Genomic DNA, 22,150 nt, shown 5'->3' on the forward strand with positions numbered 1-22,150 from the left:
GTATCAGTCATGTACAAACCTACTGAGAGGTTACATTAGCATCCCTGGAGGAGGAGAAGCCAAATGCTTCAATGTCTAAAGATTTCCTGACTTATTGCTTTTGAATGATGATGGCATTTGTTAATGTAGCTCTTAATGAATGATAGCATGATGAGTGTAATTAGAACACATCTTTCTTTTTTAAACACTCTGTTTTTGCTGAGATTAAAAATACCGTCAAGCAACCATACCTCTTGAATGCAAAATGAAAATCACTCTGTTCCTCATCAACCTGCTAGGAAGTCAGGAGAGCTCTAGAAGGCAAGTTGGGGTCATGTTTTCAGTCTTGTTAAGATGTCAATGATTTCAGTTATTCTGTGTGCCTTCGACTGACTATAGCTTTGACTATACATATATTATGTTTTTGTTGGTGCATCTTCTTATTGATAGTCCATGATAAGCAAAGAATCATGCTCACAATCATGAAGATACAGTTTGAAAGCTAGTTGTTTTAGCTACGGGAATTTCAACTAGAGAACTGCACAAGCATTGTCTTTGCTTAAAAGATTAAGCCAGCTAAATAAGATAGAAGGTTACTTTCTATTTTCCTACAGTCATACAAAAAGAAAAATAAAAACCTTCTTATGAGCACTTCTGGCTGCAGGAAGAATGAGAACAATCCATCACAGTCACTGGGAAAGGGTGCACCTCTCCCCTGTCCTAGAAGACATTTACTCTTTATGAAAATTACCTCAAGGAATACGAATGTAATCACCTCATGCTTCTCCAATCTTATGTTCATTGCTGTCAAGTTCAAGTTGTGTTGCTGTCTTTTATGATGAGGACATAGGACTAAAGGAACACAGGTATACTTACTTTCTAGTTTATTACAGTATACATGCATAGTTACCCTGGGCTACAACTGACTGGGTGCTTCCAAAGAATTTTTGAAGTGCCACTTGTTTTCAGTTAAGACCCTGGAATCTCTCTTGTTGACTGTTGGACATTAATATTTGCAAAATATTGATGGAGATGATAGTCATGTTTGTTTAGTTGTGTTGCAAAGTAGTAACAGACTGCAATCACTCAGGTCTGGAGTTATAACTGGTTCTCTGAATTTGAAATGCCTTGTGCTTTCACGGTAATTTACTTGTACTACTTCATGTAAGCCAACACACTGGTTCAAAGCCTAACTCAGACTTAGATGCAAAGAGGAACAGCATAATCCCACATTTGTTTCAGCTATCCAGCTAATGCATTCCGTATCTACAGATACTCTTAATTGAAATATTCWGGTTATTTAAAAGATGACTGATGAAAAGCTAAAAACTAAGATGTGAAATGTCACTGCTCATCCCTGGGTAAACAAGATCATTGCTGACTTCTAAAAATGAGTCTGATAATTTCTGCAAGGACATTAAGGTCTGAATCAACATACCTATTTTGCTTTCAGTAGACCCATCCTGATTTATCCTGACTGAAAGAACACAGTTTGCAGTAACTTCATGTATACATAATAGATACTTTGTACAGTTGTAGGTGGATAGATGACTGGAGTGTATTGAAATCGATGAAAAGGTTCCCATTTACTGCAGGGGACTTTGAATTAGACCCTGACCTGTAAGCACTTATATGTAGGCTTTAGCTCACTACTTCAGGTTCACTGAAATCATTGGAATTGCTCAGGGAAGTAAAGTGAAGCATGTACAGTACTCACAGGCTTTGGACCATAAAAATCTCTCTTTCTCTCCCCTGCATATATATGTGCACATAAGGATTTTCTCTCCCTAAATATGAAAAAACTAACTTTTGCTAGGTATTTCTCTTTCTCAGTGAAGAATGTGCATTTAATACAGAGCATGCTAATTTCTGTAACTCAATAGCATAGCTAATAGATCAATAAAATTTAAATTAAAAATATCATGCTTTTTATGTAAAGAGCAACAAATGATTTGATGGGTGATTTTGGCCTTCAGTTTCCTCCCTACAGTCCTGCCTTAGGTCTATTGTGTGTTCTGAAGTGCATCTTCTGTGCTGGTGTTCACATTTCAAAAAAACTCCTCTGTCTTTGCATGCAACGGAAACCATACTGCATTTTAGAGTACCTTGCAGAAGGTCTTTTCCTCTGGATCAGTGTTGAGTTCAACTTGTTTGACACATCCTCTCTGATGTAATGCAGCTTGAAAGGAGATTAAATGAAGAATGCATTTTGCTTTCCAGTTATTAGCTGTAAACATGACTTTTTATTTTTGTCTTTAGTAAGTAACGGCCGTTGTAGTAATGTGCTAAGAATATCCTGAAATTTTCAATTACTATAAAAACATCATATTTTCATTGATGGGATTTGTTGTACTGATCTTGTTGTGTACTATTACTGTTAAAGCAATTTAGCTTGACTGATCAGGTTAAAATAGATGGCATCTGAATGTCATTTGATGCTAGTTCCCTATGAGCTTCCACTAAATTTCTGGGTAAAGTTCAATATGCTATGCTTAGCTTTTATGTTGTTCACAGTTTTAACTCTTAAATAATTTGGATCCATTTCTATTTTAGACAGAAAAGGTCTAATGAATCTAGCTAACATAGCAGTTTAGGAAGTTACTGCCCTTAGGCTTCTACGCCAAGGATTGCTGCCAAGGCAACAAAGCCAGAAAAAGCATATGTATTAGGATGCATATGTTTACACCATGGTGGTGTGGTGCAAAGTCTGCACACCTTCCTCTGCAGTTTAAAATGAGCCACTATACTGAAGCATTTCAGGCAAGGGCACATACTCTATTCTTATTATACCTGCTAGCGGATAGGCGTTAACAAAAGCTGGAAATGGCAATATCTTAGATCACTACTACGGTTGACTAAGAAAGTCTGAATTTACTTTTCTTCTTTTCTTACCCTCTCTTCTCATTTGATGTTTGTAATGTCATAGTAAGCAAGTACCATTAAGCAAAACCAAAAAGATTGCTTTTGGTGAGAGTTGTCTGGTGTATTTAATCTATCCAGTGCTCCCCTGTTCTGGTCAGAATCCAGATTTGCTTAACTTCCTTAGTAAATTGAAAATAAATTAGTAGGTCACATATGGCAGGCTAGCAGGTAGCTTATGAGACTTTATGGATCTACAGATGTTTGCTATCTTTACATGCTGGCAGTTACAAGAGTTGGCTCAAGTTTGCTTTTACATGCTTGCTTCTTTGAAGGTGTGTGTAAAGATTTGACTTTAATTTTTATTTCAGTGGTAACCAGGCCAGTTTGATGCCACCAGATGAAAGTGAGTCAGAAAGGTTTGAATAAGATACATACTGAGCCCACTGTACTTCAAAAAACATTTTTGGAGCCATTATTTAGCTAGTCAGGTAACCATGTAGTATTTCTAATAATTTGTGAATCTATGGCTCATTAAGATACAATAACTTGTCCTGTTTGACACTCTGTCAAAAGGTTATTGTGCACTGGCACAATAAAGTTGTCTTATGTTTCTACTTAAATATCGAAGCAAAAGCAAGGTGTTTCATCAAGAGGCTTCAATCAATTGATGGTATTGTTAAACTGGCTTTTACTAATATGTTGAAGGTGATGAGAGAATTCTTTTGAAATGTTAGTATTAGAGAGGAAAAGGTATTTTTACAATTTAGAGTTTATRGGTCTGCAGCAGATACCTGCCTACCTAAGAACCGCTAATGATAATAAAATTCCAAACATCTTTGACTAAGAGATAATCTATCTTTTAGCTTGTTTGCTTTAGATTTAGATTCTGATGAGGCTGTGTGGGAGGCAGACACCCTTTCACTCCTGTGGGATTTTTACTCTTTATTTTCATTCAAGCTTATGCACAAGTACATAAGTCATCTTGGCGTGGGGGCATCGGTTCACTGAATAGTCAGGTGAATCTTGAAAGCTGAAACTGGAAGACAAATGACAAAAACTAGATAGCATGTGCGTCAGTCTTTCAGGTTGTCGTGAAATGATGCTACTAGTGACTTTATCTACAGTGAGTTTCTGCTTGCTCTTCTTCACAATATGGGACAAGATACTGTTTCTCCTGTCTACTGGTCTAACTCCACATAGGAAAATTCATTGTTAAATGTAGATGAAGTCGTACAAATCATAACCATGCAACCCTACATAGGGATCTTTGGGAAGAGGAATGATGTTATGGCTATGACCAGTATGTCTGCCTCATCTCTCCTGTTACTTTTCTGTGAGCACAAAGACGACAGGCTGCGCGACAGGACTGGTCGATGTGGCATGGTCTGGTCCATACGTGAAGCACTTCCTGGGGAACAGTTTGTGGGCTTGTGATGTACAATATTTTGTTGTGACACAAAAGTATTTACTAGATGCCAGAATGTGCAAGAACCAGGAATAGCTGGAACAAAAGAGCTGTTGCTGGGTTAAGTAAACCTAGTTGGTTCTGGTTGTTCAAATATGGTCAAATGGATTAACCCAGTGAAATACATTTAAATCTCACTAACACAGTTTTTGTGTAGAATAAGAGTGCAATATAGGGTGTTAGTGCAGCAGCAGCATTTTCTGTCCATGTAGATAAATCTCAGATTAGCATACTTGCTCCCCCGTAATGATGTAATTCTGATTGTGATGTGTGTCACATTTCAGCATTGCTTGAAGCATTTTATTTAAAAATGCCTCATAATGATGCTGCTTTTCCTTTCATCAGAGACCAGCAGAAACTGTGGATGAAGAAGAAAATGCAGAAGAGGAAAATGACAGGGATGAGGAAGGCTATAAAGGAAGGGAAGAAGTCAAAGAAGGAAAAGAAGTGGAAGAAAATGAGAAAAAGTTAAATGGCAATTATGAAGACAAACAAGAAGGAGAGAATGTTGACCAAGCAGAGGAAGAGGAGGTCACCCATTTAAATGGCAAGACAAATGAAGAAAATGGTGAGGAAATGGAGCAGTTGAACAATCAAAGTGATCTTCAGCCTGAAGAAGAAATAAAAGAACAAGAGGATTCTTACAGTCAGAACCAGGTAAATGTTTATTCTTTCAAGTTCTGGTTTTAAGTTATTGTTCCTTATTTGTCTCAGCATTAGACTTCTTCTCAGGCAGTCTCTAAGTAACTCACTCCTGATAAGGCCCTCAGATTATCTACTAGAACTTAAGTTTTGGGGGAAAGGCTGTTTCCCTTCTGTATAAATCTGTTACATCAATAATTACGATATATGGCCTCTGACTGAGAAAATAGGTCTTTTGCTCTGATAAATCTTCCTGAGTATGCTGAATTTTGAAAAAACAAAATTCTTGTGATGTCTAGAAGAGCGTAATCATTATATATTTCCAAAGTACGTTGTCCTCTAGGACAGAGCAGAAGGGTGAGTTCATGAAACCACAGTGCCTCATTATTTTGATGAGTGGACTTTCGCAGAAGTTGGGATTAATAAAGGATTTTTGCTGTTGTTTTGTGGAATTTTCATCTATGTTCCTAAAAAGTTGGAAGAGATGTTGGAGATAAACAGGATCTTGAAAACAAGAGGCTTTAGTTGGATTAAAAGCAAATGGCCTGTAATTTAGGAGAGCTGGTAAAACGCTGTTGGTTTACATGGAGGCATGCAGCCCAGAAGAATCAAGTGAACTACCTTGAATGTCAGGTGAACTGACCAATGAACAGAATTTGGGAAATGCAGTGTTTAGTTTGGTAAAGGCCATGGTAACTTCCTATCCAGATTCTTGAGTATCAGAAGCAGAACAACCTGCTGTGGAACCCTGCCTACAGACTGCTGGATAAAAAGAATGTTCCTCTGCCTCTTGTGCTACTCAGAATAGTTTCTTGCTTCCTTACAACCAGATTTTTTTCTGTTTYGGTATGACGCACAAGGATACTTTTAAATTAAGTTAACAGAGAGCTGAGTAGCATGACATTTTCTTGGGCCCTGAATTTATTGTATGCTTGATATGTTGATGGAAATTTTTTCTAGAAATGCTGAAGTTACTAGGGAAGTGGAGAAAGTGAGCAAGCATTCACTTTAAATGAATATGTGGGTAACCAGATGTTTGAAAGAGGGGGAAAAAGCCTTATTTGAATACTTTCCCCTTTGGAAGGTATATAAGTATAAGCTAAAAAAGAATGTTAACAAGATCACTTTTGGAGAATGTTTTTTTGCTTTAAGAATTCCTCATGGAAATCTTAGAATGATGTACTAACACTGTATTGAAATGAAATTAAATGAAATCTTCATGACCTGATGAAGTTAATGTTATGTGGTTTTGATTCCTTTTTCTTTAGGTTGGTTCCCATCATGAAAGAACATCCACAAATCCAAGGGTGACAATCACCAGCCCACAGGAAAGTGAAAAAAATGACCAGACCAATGACTATGCTGCAGTTGCATAGATACAAAAAATATAATGAGAAAATGAAGGATTACGATATTTTAAATTTAGAGGATGTTATTGTTTATGATTGATAATTTATAATGGGAAGATAAGTTGAGTACCACATACTGAGTCTTGAGATGATAATGCCATATGGAATGACATAGATAATGAACATTAATACCTATTAAAAGAGGATTGAATTATTTTTACAAGATGTGACTTTCTGATGGAATTTGAGAAGGAAAATATAAGATTTCTGTATAGTAATATTATAAATAAACAAACTATTCTGTGTTACAAGGTGGTCAACAGTACTAGAATCAACCCTATGTATGACATTGTTCTAGAATGCTTAAAAAAAAAAAAATGAAAAAAACCCAGCCCTGAGTTAGATGTCAGAACTTCTTTATAGATTTATTTAGAAAAGAGATATAATTGTGACTTTTAATGAGAACATATGTAGTTTTCTTTTAGATTCCACATAATACACGTTTTCCAGGCATAACATTAGGATATAATGGAATAGATTCTACACTCAGTGGACTCGTGCACACTAAAAAATGGTGTACTACAGTGAGGAGTCAGTCCTAATGTTCCTGAATAGTGGCTTTCCAATATATTCTTTAGAATCATTAGTATTTGCATTCAAAAATATCCTTTATTTAGCSCTGTGAATGTATGTAGACAGCCTACAATACCATAGCTTGTTCCCACTTGCAGCAAGAAGCTTTGGTGATTGTCCTGTCCTGAATCACTAAAAATTTGCAGGGTTTGGGCTATGGAGTAAGACAGCTTATTAAATCTTGAGACGCATGTTCTCTTTCAGAAGTGGGAATGTATCTGATTGAAGTGCTAACAATTTAACAATATTTATTGTAGTGAAAAAAGAATAAAGGAAGACTATCTGGCAGATGAGTTTCAAAAGTTGAGTTTGGACTGATTTGTAATTCAGTCCATGAGAAATTTAATTTATTAATGAAAAAATAATGAATACATCCAGATCCAGACTGAAACTATCATGGAATCATTGCTATCAATGGAGCCATTTCAATGTGAAACACATTAGGATAAGCCTACCAGTTTTGGATACACTTAGGATAAGCCTACCAGTAAAACTCAACAGCAAGTGCTGTGCTTATGAATCCTTTGTATAACCTTAATGCTTGAAAGTGTATCATCATCTTTCTGAGTAAGCTGGTTTCTGATGGGCTATGGCTTAATTTGCATTAGTAAATAAGTCATTGACCCACAGTATTAGTTCTCCTGATGACACCAATCCTATCACTCTTATTTTTTCTCTGTTAGTAATGGCAATAATTTGTAGTTCATAGAAATACAGCCCCGAGCGTAATTTCATTAATTATACAAAAGAAATAGTGGGTTTCTTTATTGTTAATGCTGGTAAATGATTGCTATGAGAAATTAAGTGTCAGTTTTGTTGATTTCGTGCCATTAAGGAAAAAGATTACATTTATGAAGAAACTGAACTTGAAGCACTATTTGAAGAATGTAGAACCACTTGTCATGATTGAAACTCATACAAGCATCTGCACTTTTTCTAGCAATTATTAAATATATTTTTCCAATGGAGTAGAAATATGTAGAGATCCTTCAGCATGTTTCTGAATATTGGCAGTGTAAGTATAAAAAATGTAACACTAAAAAACATAGGAACAGGATTAGAATGGTTTGCCTGTGTCATTAGAACCCTGTGGTAATTCTAAAATATCTGTGATTTGTGTGTCCTTTGACAAAGATATAAGGAAATACTACATTTGAGATCGGTTCAAAATAGGCTGAAAATAGGTTCAAAATATAGCAAAGTTCTTAAGTAAATATGTATGCTTCTTTTATTTGCTGGAGCAATTAAACTTTTGCTGAAATATCTTTGATTTCACTGGGATTTAAGCAGACACTTAAAATTAAGCAGAAGACCAGTATGAATAAAATAACTGTAAGTGCTAGTGAGGAAAATGACCCATAAAAATCCTCTACGTACCTTTATAGTTAATCCTGCAGTGGAATAATATATGCAGTAGCATTATAAAAGCTATCAAACAATGCTTAACCAGCCAGAGAAAGCAGATTTATCTCCTCAGGGAATATACTCTCTGAACCTTCTGGGTAAAGCCTATCAGGAAAATGGCTAATGTTGCATCTTTTCTCACTTAGAACTGAATAGCTCATGTGCTTAATAGTAAGCCTGGGCTTAAATGCTTTGCTGAATCAAGACAAATCTTGTATTGACATTACTATGAATGGGCTCTTTGCTTGAAGTTAATATTTTACCAGATATGGGACTCTACTTACTGTCATTGCAGGTTAAGACTTGAACAGGCTATGTGATGTTCTTCATCGTCAGAAGTTTGAAATTAAATCAACATCTACAAATATCCAAATGAAGATTTTTCGATGACCTATTGAAATTGGAAAACATATTTGCCTCAAAATTTTGTACCTAGAAATAATGTTTAGAAGAACAGAGATTTGTATACTGACACTTTTCTCCCTCTTTTTCTATTCACAGCTTTTATCTGCCAGTGGTTCCTATACCATTTCTTCCCTTTTCCTCAAATGTTCAGTGTCTACCATGCTTAAAAGACTTATAAATATCAATAAGAGCTATTTAAAAGCTTAAACTGAATTCTAATGAAGTGTAATGTAATCAGTCTTTCATGGGGACATGAAAGTCCCGATGAGTATTATTGAGCCTAAACGTTATCCCCTCTGTTGTTCATATTGTAAAGAAGATAGTATATTCTTCTTCGGAATAGCAAATCAGACTTGTTGGAAATAGAGATATAAGCATTTGCATCGTTCACTCTTGGAACACTGAAAACATGAATGTTGTATCAGGTTCCCTCATTTTATATAGAGAGAATTATTTTATTGTATAACCAATAATTCTGACGTTAAGGTAGAAGTTAAACAAGAAGTGTGCAAGTGGTATTGCTAATAGTTTTTTTGTGTGGATTTGCTGTGTGTGATGGCTTAAAAGTTTTACAGGAGAAATGTTATTTTGTTAAGCTTACTTACAACAGTTCTGAGTTTTTTAAGATTTGTTTTATTGTTTTGGTTTTATTTTTAAAAACAATTTGCTATTAAAGAGAGCTAGTATACAGGCATTCCTGTGTTTTGTTTCAGATCAAGGCCAGTTTGATATTAAGTCTATCTTTGACTGATTTCAATTATGAGACCGGTGCTTTTGAAACTGTTACAATTCTTCTATAACTAGAACTTTATAAAAGTGAAGTTTGGTAGTTATGGTATTGCAACTGTGACAGAAAATAGGCTGACAATATAGCTGTTATCAATGAATAACAACACAGTTAAACTGGCCACCCTTTTTCAATGTTATGGTTCATTAAAAATGCTCAAGTTAGAACTGGATTTGTCTGTATATACATACTGTTCAGCTGATGTTCAACAAATAACATGAGTTCTGTCTGTTCACTGCAGACACCTGAGAAAACTTTCAAGCATCTAGATATCTCCCTAGTTGGTACACTTTTTACTTAGCTGCTATAGGAGGTGACTTCCGTTGCAGCAAAACACTAAAGCATATGCTGAAGTCCTGTAGCTTAATTCCTGGGAAGAAATGGGTGAAGACAAGGAAAACGTAATCCCCTCTCAATCTCATTAAAAGTAAAGAAGAAAAAAGGAATATGTGTAAGTATGCTGATTGCTTGAGAATACTGAGAAAGGAGTGTTGCATTGGCTGTTTTGAATGATTATCCCAAAGGTACGTTAAAATAACCTTAGATAAAAACTGTAAGTACAAAATGAAGTACCTAGAGTAAGGATAGATTTATTAAATAATAGCAATCAGAATGATTGAATGGGGTGAAGTTTAAGGATGTATTGTTTTGGGTGGCTAACATCCCTCAGTCTAAGTTTTAGCCAAAAGAAGTGCTTCAGACATGGCAATAGACAGTGAAGCTATCCAGTATCACTAGATTATTCCTCATACACGTATTTATATGTGCATTAAGTTACTGGCCTCTGTGTGAACACTCTAACAGAATGCATTTTCTGTGTGCGCGCATATAATGCATACATAAGTAATGTGCATATATAATAATCTAGTCTTGCTATATTTTTAATGGTGAGTAAAATATTATTCGTTGCAGCTGAAATTCCCTAAATTATACAAGAAAGTATCATTAAATCTAGTAATAACTAACCATCTAAAGGGTGACATTTTTAAGTTATACTCATAATTTTGTGCTTTGCTAAGTTCAGAATGCTTGAAGCCCTGAAGTAAAATGGAAATAGCAGCTGAAAACTGACTAGGAGCTAAGTGGGTCATAAGGAAATAGAAGTTGAAAACTTGAGGAAGAAAGTACAAATCTGTACTACAACATGTGTTATCAAGAACTTCTAAAGGTTTTTACTATTAACTACAGTGTCGAGAATATCCGATTTAAACAATAGGATATTTTGAAACAGTAGGCAGCCAGACTTAACAACCTAAACGGTGACTGTAAACGCCTGTAAATGCTCACATTTTTCTTGTAATCATCACCTACAGCTATGATGATACTTAGTTCTAATATTTGCATTTTTTATAAATGAATCCCTAGCTCAATTATAACTTCCCCTTGCCCACAGGGGGACCGAAATTTAATTCAAAATACAGGTTTTATTAGTTAAAAGCTTTCACACGCTAATCCTTAAAAGGCTTCAAAATCCCTTGTTTGATGTWAACTAGGAGGAATCTAATTCTCCATAAAATTATGTTTCTGTACATCAAGAACATGCAGATTCCTGATTATAGTTAACAGATTTTCAAAGGTACAAGTTTCATGCATACTGATTATGTTGTGAAATCTCTGATTAGCGTCCACCTATTTTAATATAAAAAGAAAAAAATCAAGTCTTCCTTCTGTAAGAATTGTCAGTCTGGAAGCTCACTCTCATACTCTGGACCTCCCCCCCCCAACTTTGTGCAGTCACTGAAACACAGGTGAAGCAGGTGAGGTCAAACTTCTCATCCACGTTCCCTCCACAGAATGGTTTTTGAAGGCATTTACTTTTTCCAAACTCCAAAATAAAACGTGAAAAAAATGTTGCCCTAGCCTAACGTCCTCTCCCTAACACCCAAATTACAGTCTCAACACTGGTGATTTCCAGGTGAGCGGTCCTGCTCTGTTCCAGACCAAAAGCATCAACCAGATAATCAAATCACCTAACTTAAGGCATTTGATCTTGGTGGTTATGCTGGCTCAGTTTCTCTAGATTCTCTAGTTTGTGAAGGAGGAATAATTGCCCTCCAGAGGGTGATACAAAACATCTGAGATCCTGTGCTGAGTCCCCCTTAATGGACTGTCTGGTTGTAGAGGCAGCTTAAGCATTAGCCAAAAAATAGATGACGTGGAAGGATGATGTTCATCTGAGATCCACTTAAAAATCCTTCCCCTTCCTGTCCTAATTTGAAGAAGCTGACTTTAACAGGAAGGAGAAACTTTGGTGCTTGCAAAAGGTGTTGGAGTATAAATAACACAATACCAGAGTACTGTTGACCCTGTAAGAACTTTCAGTGATGTCAGACGAATGGTGTGTTGTGTTCAAAGTGTCATTCCCTCCTGGGCATGGTCCAATTTCCTTTCTGTTTAGAGAGGAAGAAAAGGAGCTCAAAGAGTTATCCTGTAGGTGTCCTTGCCAAAAAGTTAGATGGTTATATTATTTTTTTAAAACAAACATGAAACAAAGTATGGTTTGCAAAGATGGTATATAAATCGAAAACAAAATGGCAGAATGCTTTTGCTAGCAAAAAGCACATTTATTTATAAAGAGAGTTCTGTGCTTTTCTTCAATGTTGTATTTGCGGTTTTCGGTTTCCTCCCTCAGCCTGGTCACAAAGGAACATCTGGTACAGAGACAACCAAGAGGTGTGAAAAAAGATAGAGACAGACTGCAAGGGAGTTGGATTGTAGCTCCAATGAATGGAAAGTTGCCAAAATACAAAAGGAGGGGCCTAGTACTGTGAAGCCAGACTTTTTTAAAAAGTCAATGGAATGGCCTTCAGATGTCGCAACTCATGAGGCTGTACCTGTGTGAGGAGTGTCCCCTCAAGGCTGGGGACAGCCTTGCCTAAAGACAGGCAAAATTAATGTGGATGTTACAGATCAAACCAGTGCTCTCATTGTAAATTGACAAATGAGTTTTTTCCCCAATGACTTTTTGACCCTGAGTCTAAAACACTTCAAGCCTGACCGTTCAGAGTGCAATCACATTTTCCCAATATTGGGACACTGTGGTGAAAGTTTGAACAAAAGGCTTTATAAGACAATTCTAAGGGAAACTGCATTTCTTAAGACTGACTATATTGCTTTCAAGTCTTGCAAGTTTAGGGCCATTTCCTGTCCTTTTTTGGCCTATCTGTATTATAAAAACTGGAAAAGCAGTTTAACTTTCAAATATGAAAATATTTGAATTTCTTCCTCTTTTAAAAACTGTTTGACTGCAGATTTAAAAAGCATTGCTGGAAGCTCATACTCCAAATTTGATGCAATAGCTAGTAGGTTAGATCATACGAAGATGCTGAAAAAAACTAAGATCATGCCATTTATTTCTAAGCAGGATTTAAAAAAAAAGTTTATAGAAATTAGTCATTAAGAAAAGCACTCCCCACCCCTCTTTCTTCCTGTAGCTGAGCCAGATTTGCCCACGCTGTGGCTACACCTGAGTCAGAGAACCTGCTGCAACTGTTGGCTGGTCCAGCTGCTTCCCAGGTAAAACTTTGGAGGTGATGAATCTGGCTGTGAGCAGCTCGGTGTCAGATTTTGCTCTGGCGGTTTAGGCAGTACTGCTCCCTGTGGCCTGCCCTGCTTCTCTCCCTTCCAGGAAAGCAACAGCGCCTCTTTCACACTGCGGACTTTAACCCTGCTGTAGCCCTATGTCTTAGTGAGTGGTACTGGCTGTTTGTGCCCCTTAACCCCTGTCTTGATTCACTTTCCTGGCAGAGGTGAATTTTGTAAGAGAGGAGCATGTGGCCTCCCAGAGGAGTGCTGCAGGCTGCCACGTGGCTCTGTGGGAGCTGCTCCTGCTCAGCAGGAGACAACCTGGTGGGGGTCTCTGGGATGGCTGCTCCTGCTTGAGAGAGCTGGGAGCAGCCAGCCTGAGGGCAGAAGTACAGAGAACAACCACCAGGCCTAAGCTGAAGCAGTTTTGCAGAAGCACCAAGTGAATATTGCAGAAGCAAGGACTTGGGAATTAGGCCTAAGGGGACAGTGAAGTGGATGCTTAAGGTAGGAGGGAATGGCTATTTAATTAATGAGTGCTTAGGAGATGGGTACTACCCTTCACCTGTGCTTTCACATGGGTGAGTTGATCCTCCTGCTCCTGGGGGGATAAACTATCTTCAGGCCTTATCACTCAGGGATGTGTAGATGTTTCTGCTTTTTTCAGGGGGGAAGGACTTCTGATTTGATCAGGGAGTTGATGTAAACTCTTCTACCTCTGTGACAAAATGTCAATGTCAGAGATGAGCAGTCATACTGCACCACAGATACCCAGACTGGTATCAGGTTATACAGAAGTTACCCTCATTTCCTCTGTTACCCAGGATCACAGTTTCATTCCCATATACCATCTTTGCATCCTTCTCTGTTATTCTGCTGCATCTGTTCTTCCAGTTTGATTGTCAGAAATGATATTTCTATAAATAATGTCTGTGCTTTGCATTATTTCTAGGTTAGAGATTGTTGGAAAAGCAGACACACTATGAAAAACCTGAACTTTACACCTTCCCCTGCTTTATGAAGTAGCCATCTCCTTATCGCTCCCACTGTGCTGCTCAGCACCTGCCAGGAGTTAACTCAGTAAGCCAGGATCTGGGACTCATGTCCACTGTTTAAAAGCAGTCTCTCTCCACAGAGAAAGAGAAGTGGATGAAGACTATTTCTCCTTTTCATGCAATGCAAGGTCCAGTACAAGATGCCTGAAGGGTTTGTCACTCAAGGCATCTTCACCAYGCTGTTTTAAGTGGCTTATCCTCAAGCAGGGAAGGTAGGATAGTTACACCTCTTAGGTGCTTTTGGCTGGGGATCTCCCCCTCAAGCCCATTTGATGCTCGCAGATGGGCCCGTGTGTGTGAGTGGTGGCAACTGTTGCCTGGAAAAGCATCCTGCCCACTCACGCGGATCAGAGCCTTTCCCTCGCAGAGCATTCTCARGTGTGAATCTCAGCGGGCAAACTGAAGCAGAGTAGGAGACCTTGGCATACTTGCCAAGGATTTTTGACACTGCTATTCAGACAAATGCCTACTTTTCTGAAAGCCTCTTGCTTCCATCAGCAAATGGAAAAGAATAAGCATATCACTTGCATTGTAAGGTGAGATGCAGATGTAGCCAGTTGGTTATGGCCTTATAAAGCAGGGGGCCAAAGAGGTAACGAGCCTGTATGTGATAGATACTGCGGGATTCTCTGGTAAACTGCTGCACTTCCCAGAGATGGTGGAAAGTGCTGAGCAGTCTTTAGCCTGAGGGGTTTTGTCTTGGCACTTTTTCTTGGTATTTGCTCCAGTTTCAGGAGAAACCCCCTTGCAAGGGGACAGCTTGAGTGTGGCACTTGGTCTGAGTAAGAGCTAGCAGAAGAGATTTCTTTTTCATTGTAGCTTAAAGGGAAAATGTATCCTCATGCTAGGGGCAATGCAGCCTTCCAAGAATAAGGTATTCATGTGTGCTTGGCCATCTGGGGTGGACAGGAATACTGGCATTTTTTAAAAAGTCTGCTTCCATTGAGATTTCAGCCACTGTATTTACATAGTTCTAGTCATAGGTTTTAGAGCTTTTCTGTGCTTTCAGTATTCATTGACAGATGATCAACATTGATGCTTGAAGTGCTACATTTTGGCAGCTTTCCCCCTCCAGCYCTCCACTGGGGTTCCTTCCAGCTCACCTCTCTATCCCCTCCTCTCCTTCCTGCTCATGCTGCAGATCTGCCGCTTCTGTGCAGTGATTTCAGCAGGCATGAGCCCCCTCAGAGACGTGCCTGGGGCAGGAGTCCCTGTTGCCTCACCCTTACTGCTGCTCTGAAAATAGACGCAGAGGCTTAGGAAGGAAATGTCAGGGCATGAGGTTCCTGGAGGAGACAGAGAGAAAGGGCAGCAGATGCTGAAGTCATTATGAGAGCAGACGCAGGGAAATAATGACATTCCAGCAAGGCCTCTTTCTAGCTGAATAGACGCATTATTTGTAGTATCAGACTGGCGGGTGCCTTTAGCTAGGCAACACACTAAAGCAGTGAGTCTTGAAGCTGTAATTGCTGGAGCAGCATATTCTAGCATATCATTAAATTGACTAGCTTATTAGCAGTGTTTAAAAATGATCTTCCATCTTTATTTGCAAAAACCCATAAATGGTAAATTATGGAAAAAGTCAGCCTTCAAAAAAACAGCTGCTAATGATTAGCCAAAACAATAAAAGCAGTTACTTGCATTCTTTCTTTTCTGCTTGCATGTCCATTAGAAATATTTGCCTGACTTACTGTTAATATGGCAGAGCTTATTTTCAGAACAGGCCCTCTGTAAATTATCTGACAGCAAAACTGAGCTTTGTCCTGCTTGATGTATATTGAGTGTATTAATGCAGGAAACACGCACTGTGTGGTCTGCCTTGTGTCCAGATAAGAGCTGAAGAAAATAAGGGTGTGGGTGGATTGTTTGCCCGGACATCAGAAGGCCCCTGAAGGAGCACACAGAGTCCCTAAACATCTGAAATACGAGAAAACTATGTGCAGTCTCCCCATTGATCGTGTCACTCAGGGACCAACTGTGTGCTGGGAATGACCTGGCAGAGCCCAAATGTGGTTACTGTGAGTGATGTGTGGGCAGTCACCCCAACCCTCCGGAGGGGGGTAATGCGCTGTAGAGACACTGCTTCTCCTAGCAGTGGGAGCAGTGGGATGGGGCAGGACCATGGATGCACCTCCAAGGGCTGCCCAAGGACGTTGTATCCCGCTGTGGGTCTCGCTAGCCCTGCTGTGCAATATGTGAGCTTAGTGGGCAGCCTGCTGCGTAATGGCAAGATGACCCATCACTGCACAGTGAGCTGGAGTGCTAATTCTTTTATTTTTACCAAAATTGTTGCTCTACTCTCAGTCCTTTGACAGAGAGCTGCTCTCAAAGTGCATCCAACTTTGGTTCTTGCAATCTGGTGCAGTTGCCTTTGGCTTTCACTTCCCTGGGGGCTGGGTTGCCTCCCCTGTGCTCAGTCTCTGCTGCTGTTCCCCCCCTCCCACCCTGGCCAAACTTSTCTGTCCTCCGACTGCTGGTCAGGAAGTTGCAGCCTCCCCACTCTGCAGTTTCCATGCAGAGCTGTTTGCTTGCGCTTGCATATGATTAGAAATCTTGCACTTGGAAACAGCAAGCTGAGGCTGTAGCAGAGACTGGAAATTAAATCTGCTGACAGGCAGCTTGGGAGGAGRGGATGTTTCTGCTTCTCTGCCTTAGCCTGTGATTCACTGTGCACTGGGACTGAAAGGAAAATAAAGGGGTCAAGACAGCTGGGGGAGAAGAGGGGAACAGATGCTAAAGAGAAGCTATTGCTGTGCAGTGCAGTAGGGGAAGCAGACCTAACCATCAGGAGAGCATGCATTAATCAAAATTAATCCAGTGATTACCAGTCAGACTGAAAAATGTGATTTCTTTCACCACAAGTGCAGAGAAAATGCTGTTGGGCTAGAAGGAATTTCATTGTAATTTTAAGCCAAATAAGACCAGAAGGGGGAAAAATAGGGTGGACATGAAGAATCTGAAAGAAGTCTGGTGAGTGGGGAGGTCCAAGGGTGGAAATAAAATCTCTGCTGTTCAAGCCAGACTTTAGTTGCAATTAGGGAGGCCATTTAAATGCCCTTTGGAAACATGCTGGCAGCCAGTGCAGGGACAGGAGGTCCCAGGCAGTCCCGGCGGGCCTGGCATGGGGCGAGCGCCGTCACCTCGTGGGGATGCGCTCTAGGGACGAGCTTCGTGCAGGGACTGGCTGTGTGCAGCCTCGCTGCAAGTCCATGGTGAGCTCAGCTGCCCCTCGCTGCTCCCCTGCTGGTGGCCACAGCACGCGAGTTTTCCATGCGAATGGCAAAAAAAAGCACAGCACTGCTGCGCTTTTGCCAATGCTTGCGTTCCTGCTCCAAAGGATGAAGGTGTTAAAACTTCACAAGAAAATGTTTCTAACATGACTTAAACTTTCCAGTATGTGGCTTCTTGAAAGTAACAGCATAATTTTTTTTTTTTTGCTGAACACTTCTACTGAATATTTCTAAAAGCCTTGTCTGGCACAGATTGTCTGTTGTGAAAGATTTCAGCCTCCAGAGTTCTCAGTTTTGGAAAAGCTCTAAGCAGCTGAAACAAGGGTTTAATGCGATGAAATGTGTGCAGTAACTTTAGCCATGACAGTGTCACCAGCTTTTCTTCTGCTGCTAAATCCCAAACACACTTCCTATCCCAGGAGGCTTCAGTAATAAGCTCGAGGATTTTTCTTTCCTCAGCACATGGGTAATGCCATGACTCACCCTTTCTCACAATGTCAAAGCATGTTCAGTTTAGCACGACCGATGCACAATGTGACCACATGCTTGGTGCTTGTATTAACTCCATTACTTGTTATGTCAGCTGTCCTCTGGACAAAAATTTAGCAGGAGAACATGCATGTCCATGTGGTACATGTTTTAAGGCAAGCTGTAGATCTGTATAGCTACTTTGGATAAACAAGCCCAAACTAGGCTTTCTTTTACAGCTGGATTTTTGATCAAACTTTCAATATAGCATTGACAAAACATAGGTGGAGAGATGAGACTCAGTAATAGATGCAGAACCCATCATCCTCATCTCCTTCAGTGAACTTCACTGTAAAACTTAAAATGTCACATTTTTTTCCATGTGCAATTTTTAATWAATAACGTTGCATTGAAAAGGTCAGGATGGCCTGACTCTCTGCTGCCCACATACTGATAGCCTGATGGCAGTGAAAGGAAAAAGCAGTAAACACAATTCACCCCAAACTGAAAAGAAAGTGATAAGGACCTGAAGTAACTAACAACCAACAGTGAGCGACAGCCCTTCCCTGGGTTGCAGCATAGGCATATACTTACCTCAGTAAGAAAATTCTTGCTGGCTTTCTTTATAACCATACATAGCTGCTTATCTTACCAGTCTCCTCATTTTACCCTCTTCAGTACTGTTTCATCTGCTTTTCCCCTGAGGTTACAATCTTATTTTTAAGTTTTGGGTGCAATGTGCTTTTGCACCTCTAACATATGGGTGCCAAAAAATTCTCAGATGCAACAAAACGTACTTCATTTTACTCTATGTAATCATGTACTTGTGACAAGCTCTTCACTGTCCATCTTTTCCAGCGCTAAAATTTGGACACTGCAATTGTATTTGTAAGGTAGGCAGTTTTGCTTCTTTTCAGAAATAAAATTTTACTGTGATGCTGTTGTCATCCACAATAATTCTTATAGATTCAGCGGAAACTTCCAAACACAAAAATTCTTGTTTATTTATGTTGTGGAAGTCTGAAGTGAGTCACGGACCAAGAAATGTTGTATCACTAAGGAAAGGAGCATAGCTGTTACCACATACCTGTCATTAGTGTATTAGAATCTTTCTGATTCAACACTAAGGTGATTTCCTCACCTATGAAATCTGAAAACACAGACTGCATTAAAAAACTGATGAGTTTTGACTGCTGATTTCTGCTTTCAAATTGAAATGTTAGATTTACAGAGAAACCTGTTTGACAAGAAAGAGTGGTTTCACAAAATCTATGATTGGCTCAGGCCTGGAATTTTATTCAATCCATTCAAAAAATAGACAGAACTATAAGGTGGCACATATTGTTGGAAAATACAAATGTCACATCTTTTTTATACGGTTTAATTTAAATCCATAGATTAAGACAGTGAAGTAATTGCCCCAGGTGACAAAAGAATTAAGGTTCTTCAGTGAAAGGACAAGTCTTCAGGTAAGCATTTACACAAATGTTATCCGATTAAGCATAACTTTTTCTATTACCTATAAAAATATAAACAGCATTTCAAAATGTCTTTAGATAGGTATGTTAAGGTCATCTAACATGGATTAATATACTGGCAGAATATGGGGCCTGGGCATGTCAAAAGACACTTATTAATCCACATCCTGTCAAAACCAGAATAATTTTTATGAGCTTCGAACATAATATAATATAACGAYAGAACCAGTATCAAACCAAAGACACAGAAGTATGATGTTCCTTTTCTCCTCCCATATGAATTCCTTATCTTTATTTTGTATTTTTTGCTAATATGGCAATGATTRAAAGCAAAGTGACAGTTTTGCACAGGTTAATTGTAACTCAGGATCAAATATCATTTGCCTTTCCCAGAATGTAACATTACTGGGAAGTGTGCCGGGCTCAAACTAAGGGCAACCCAATGTCACGTGTGTTCTACCTGCATGTTACTACTTCGCTACGGACTACAGAATGAGATGGGAGGGCAAGTGCAAGTTACAAGGGCAGAATCTTGGCTTCCTGGACAGCAGAACCAGGGAGTAAAAGTAAGACCAAACAATATTTTAAAAGCAAGAGGAAAACAAAAAACAAAAAGGCCAACTCGTATAAACTCATATAAACAGTGGGATGCAGGCTATTCCTAGTACAGCTGTTGTAACCACACCCAATATTCTCTAGGGTTACAGTCTGATAAGCTAAACAGCTAAACATTGTTGCAAGGATTTCTTGGTTCAACACAGATTAAAATGTTTGAATACACTGAACATATTGGTCACAGCTCTAATCATATAATTTCACTTTTTCCAATCCTAAATTTGTATTGGAGCAGGTTCTCAATCAGCTGTATGTTTGTATAGCAGAGCACTTGATGTAATTACTAGCATGTATGCCAACAACAGCTGATATTTTCCAGTAAAGTGATGTACAAGTGAGAAACAAAACCAAAGGAGAGGGTCAGGTTTCAGATAAAGGTTGGACATTTTGAACTGTGGACAAAGTGACAGGTATCTTTGATTCTCCTGGTGCTGGCGCTTTTGTGACTGGGTTTGCATGGGCTTTTATATCAGCTATTCTCTCTTTAAATCTTTGCTGGAGGTACTTTTCTTCTTTGGAGTAACTTTTAGCAAAAGCAGACATCAGCAGACATGCTGCCATGGTGGTCCCTCCAATACAAAACAAGATTGCTCCTGCCAGCTTGCATATATCAAGGGACCCATTAAACTGAATGGCACGGTTATCAACCACAACAAAATCATCTTCCCCGAGAGCTTCAATTTTCGGTGGCACAAGAAAACCAACTACAAGAACCGTCAAGCCTATCAGCATAAAAACTGTTCCAGAGATGAGTCCCACCTGTAAAACAGAAAAATTTAATAATGAACATGGCCTTCCAATTTTCAGTTAGCAAGTAGTACTGGAAAGCATTTAGGCAGTGTCTGCAGGAATAGCTCTCAGTTCTAACAGAAAGTTGTTATTTTCTTTCGGGTCATATATGGCCTTACTAGAACTAGAATATATAGAGAAACTATGTTTTTATGACTAATCTTTATATAAATCAGTATGTATATTGGCATTTCTGGAAACAATGGCAYACACATCTATGCAAGCTTCTGCACAGCATCTCATGTCCACAGGCCAGTGACAGAGAGGATCACAATTTAATCACAGTACTGTGTGATTAATTACTACATTAGCTCATAGAGTGGTGATTAGCACCAACAGTTCAGTCCCTGCTCATGGTTATGTCATATCCATCACTTGCTTTTTTCTCCATGAAACGTCATTCCCTTGCCAGGATGAAGGACGTTGCTATGGCATGAACCGATCACAAAATATTTCTAGCACATTTCAACATTACAACTACATTTCAACTGTAAGTGCAAAGTTTGATTTACACAGGATGCCCCTACTTTGAGTGGAGGGGTTGGATTAGATGACCTCCATGGCCACCCTCCAACCTCAGTTATTCTCCGATTCCGTTAAGTTTCCTAACCTTAAGGGGAAATCTTATTGTTTTCTTGATGCCTACATCATATGCTCCCAGTGTTACCGCTCTTAATCTAYCATTGTTATTCCTAAAAATCTGAAGAGATTATTGCAGGTGGGGAGCAGAGGTAAATTACCCTTGTGTGTTATAGGCAGGGTATCTCAGACAAGACTATTGACTTTGGACGTTTCAGTGACATGGCTCTTTGTGACAGAGAAACTAGATGATCCAAAGACCCCAGAACTCCCTTGGAATCTGATACGTATTGGTAAAGGAGTCCTGTTTTCAGGGGGATGGTTATTCACTCATCTCACTGAAAACTGAGCAACAGAAGGCCTTTCCGGATGAATGCCTAAAATCATGAGTTACATGTGAAAATCTCAACATGGAGGAGTTTCTCCCTGCAGTAACCAGCAATGGGCAGTACCTTCCAGAACATAGAGCTCCACCTGCTAGGCGATCTCTGGATCTGAAAATCATCCTCATACTCCCAAATTGAAGCTGTGCAGTCCTCATAGAACTGATGCAGGTAGGACCGAACTCCATAGCGCTGGTAACCTCCCTCAGTGCTGCCCTGCGCTTGCTTGGACCCGCAGATGTCAGCATAGGAGCTCATCCTTCCCACCTGCAATCAGAGGTTTCAGGAAAAAAAACAGACCTCGTTAGTGATGCTGCAGGAGAGCAAAGCTGGCTACAAGCGCTCTAGGTGACACAAAGAACCATGTAAAAATTAGCCTGGAAAAGTTGTGCGCAGTGACTCAGCTCCTGCAAATCCAGAGCAGTCAGCATCTTGGCACAGCAGAGCCTAAAGGTGCCGCTGGAGCACTGGAGGTCCCAGTCCCCATCATTCACACTAATGT

The 22,150-nt window shown here is 39.3% G+C and overlaps 2 protein-coding genes across 2 annotated transcripts in view; one reads left to right on the plus strand and one right to left on the minus strand.

Moving 5' to 3' along the window:
• The window catches only part of DCDC2 (doublecortin domain containing 2), a 69,355-nt gene extending 63,031 nt beyond the window's left edge, over positions 1-6,324 (plus strand). Inside the window, exons 9-10 of the mRNA XM_026079808.1 lie at positions 4,652-4,963; positions 6,217-6,324. Of these exons, the coding sequence (XP_025935593.1) occupies positions 4,652-4,963; positions 6,217-6,324 (420 nt within the window). The remainder of the gene's footprint in view (positions 1-4,651; positions 4,964-6,216) is intronic.
• A 12,821-nt stretch (positions 6,325-19,145) lies between these two features.
• On the minus strand, positions 19,146-21,912 carry NRSN1 (neurensin 1). Its single transcript, XM_026079778.1, has 2 exons — positions 21,718-21,912; positions 19,146-20,656 (listed from the first exon to the last, which is right to left on the minus strand). Exons 1-2 carry the CDS (start codon positions 21,904-21,906, stop codon positions 20,258-20,260), a joined length of 588 nt encoding a protein of 195 aa, XP_025935563.1. The 5' UTR covers positions 21,907-21,912; the 3' UTR covers positions 19,146-20,257.
• Between the last annotated feature and the right edge of the window lie 238 nt (positions 21,913-22,150).

Source organism: Apteryx rowi, unplaced genomic scaffold (assembly GCF_003343035.1).
Source record: "Apteryx rowi isolate R43461 unplaced genomic scaffold, aptRow1 scaffold_50, whole genome shotgun sequence".
NCBI classification, from domain to species: Eukaryota; Metazoa; Chordata; class Aves; order Apterygiformes; family Apterygidae; genus Apteryx; species Apteryx rowi.

Coding starts and splice junctions, on each gene's coding strand:
- NRSN1 (XM_026079778.1), bottom strand. CDS start 21,906: ATGAGCTCCTATGCTGACATCTGCGGGTCCAAGCAAGCGCAGGGCAGC. Junction 20,657..21,717: donor GGAGCTCTATGTTCTGGAAG/GTACTGCCCATT, acceptor TCTGTTTTACAG/GTGGGACTCATCTCTGGAAC.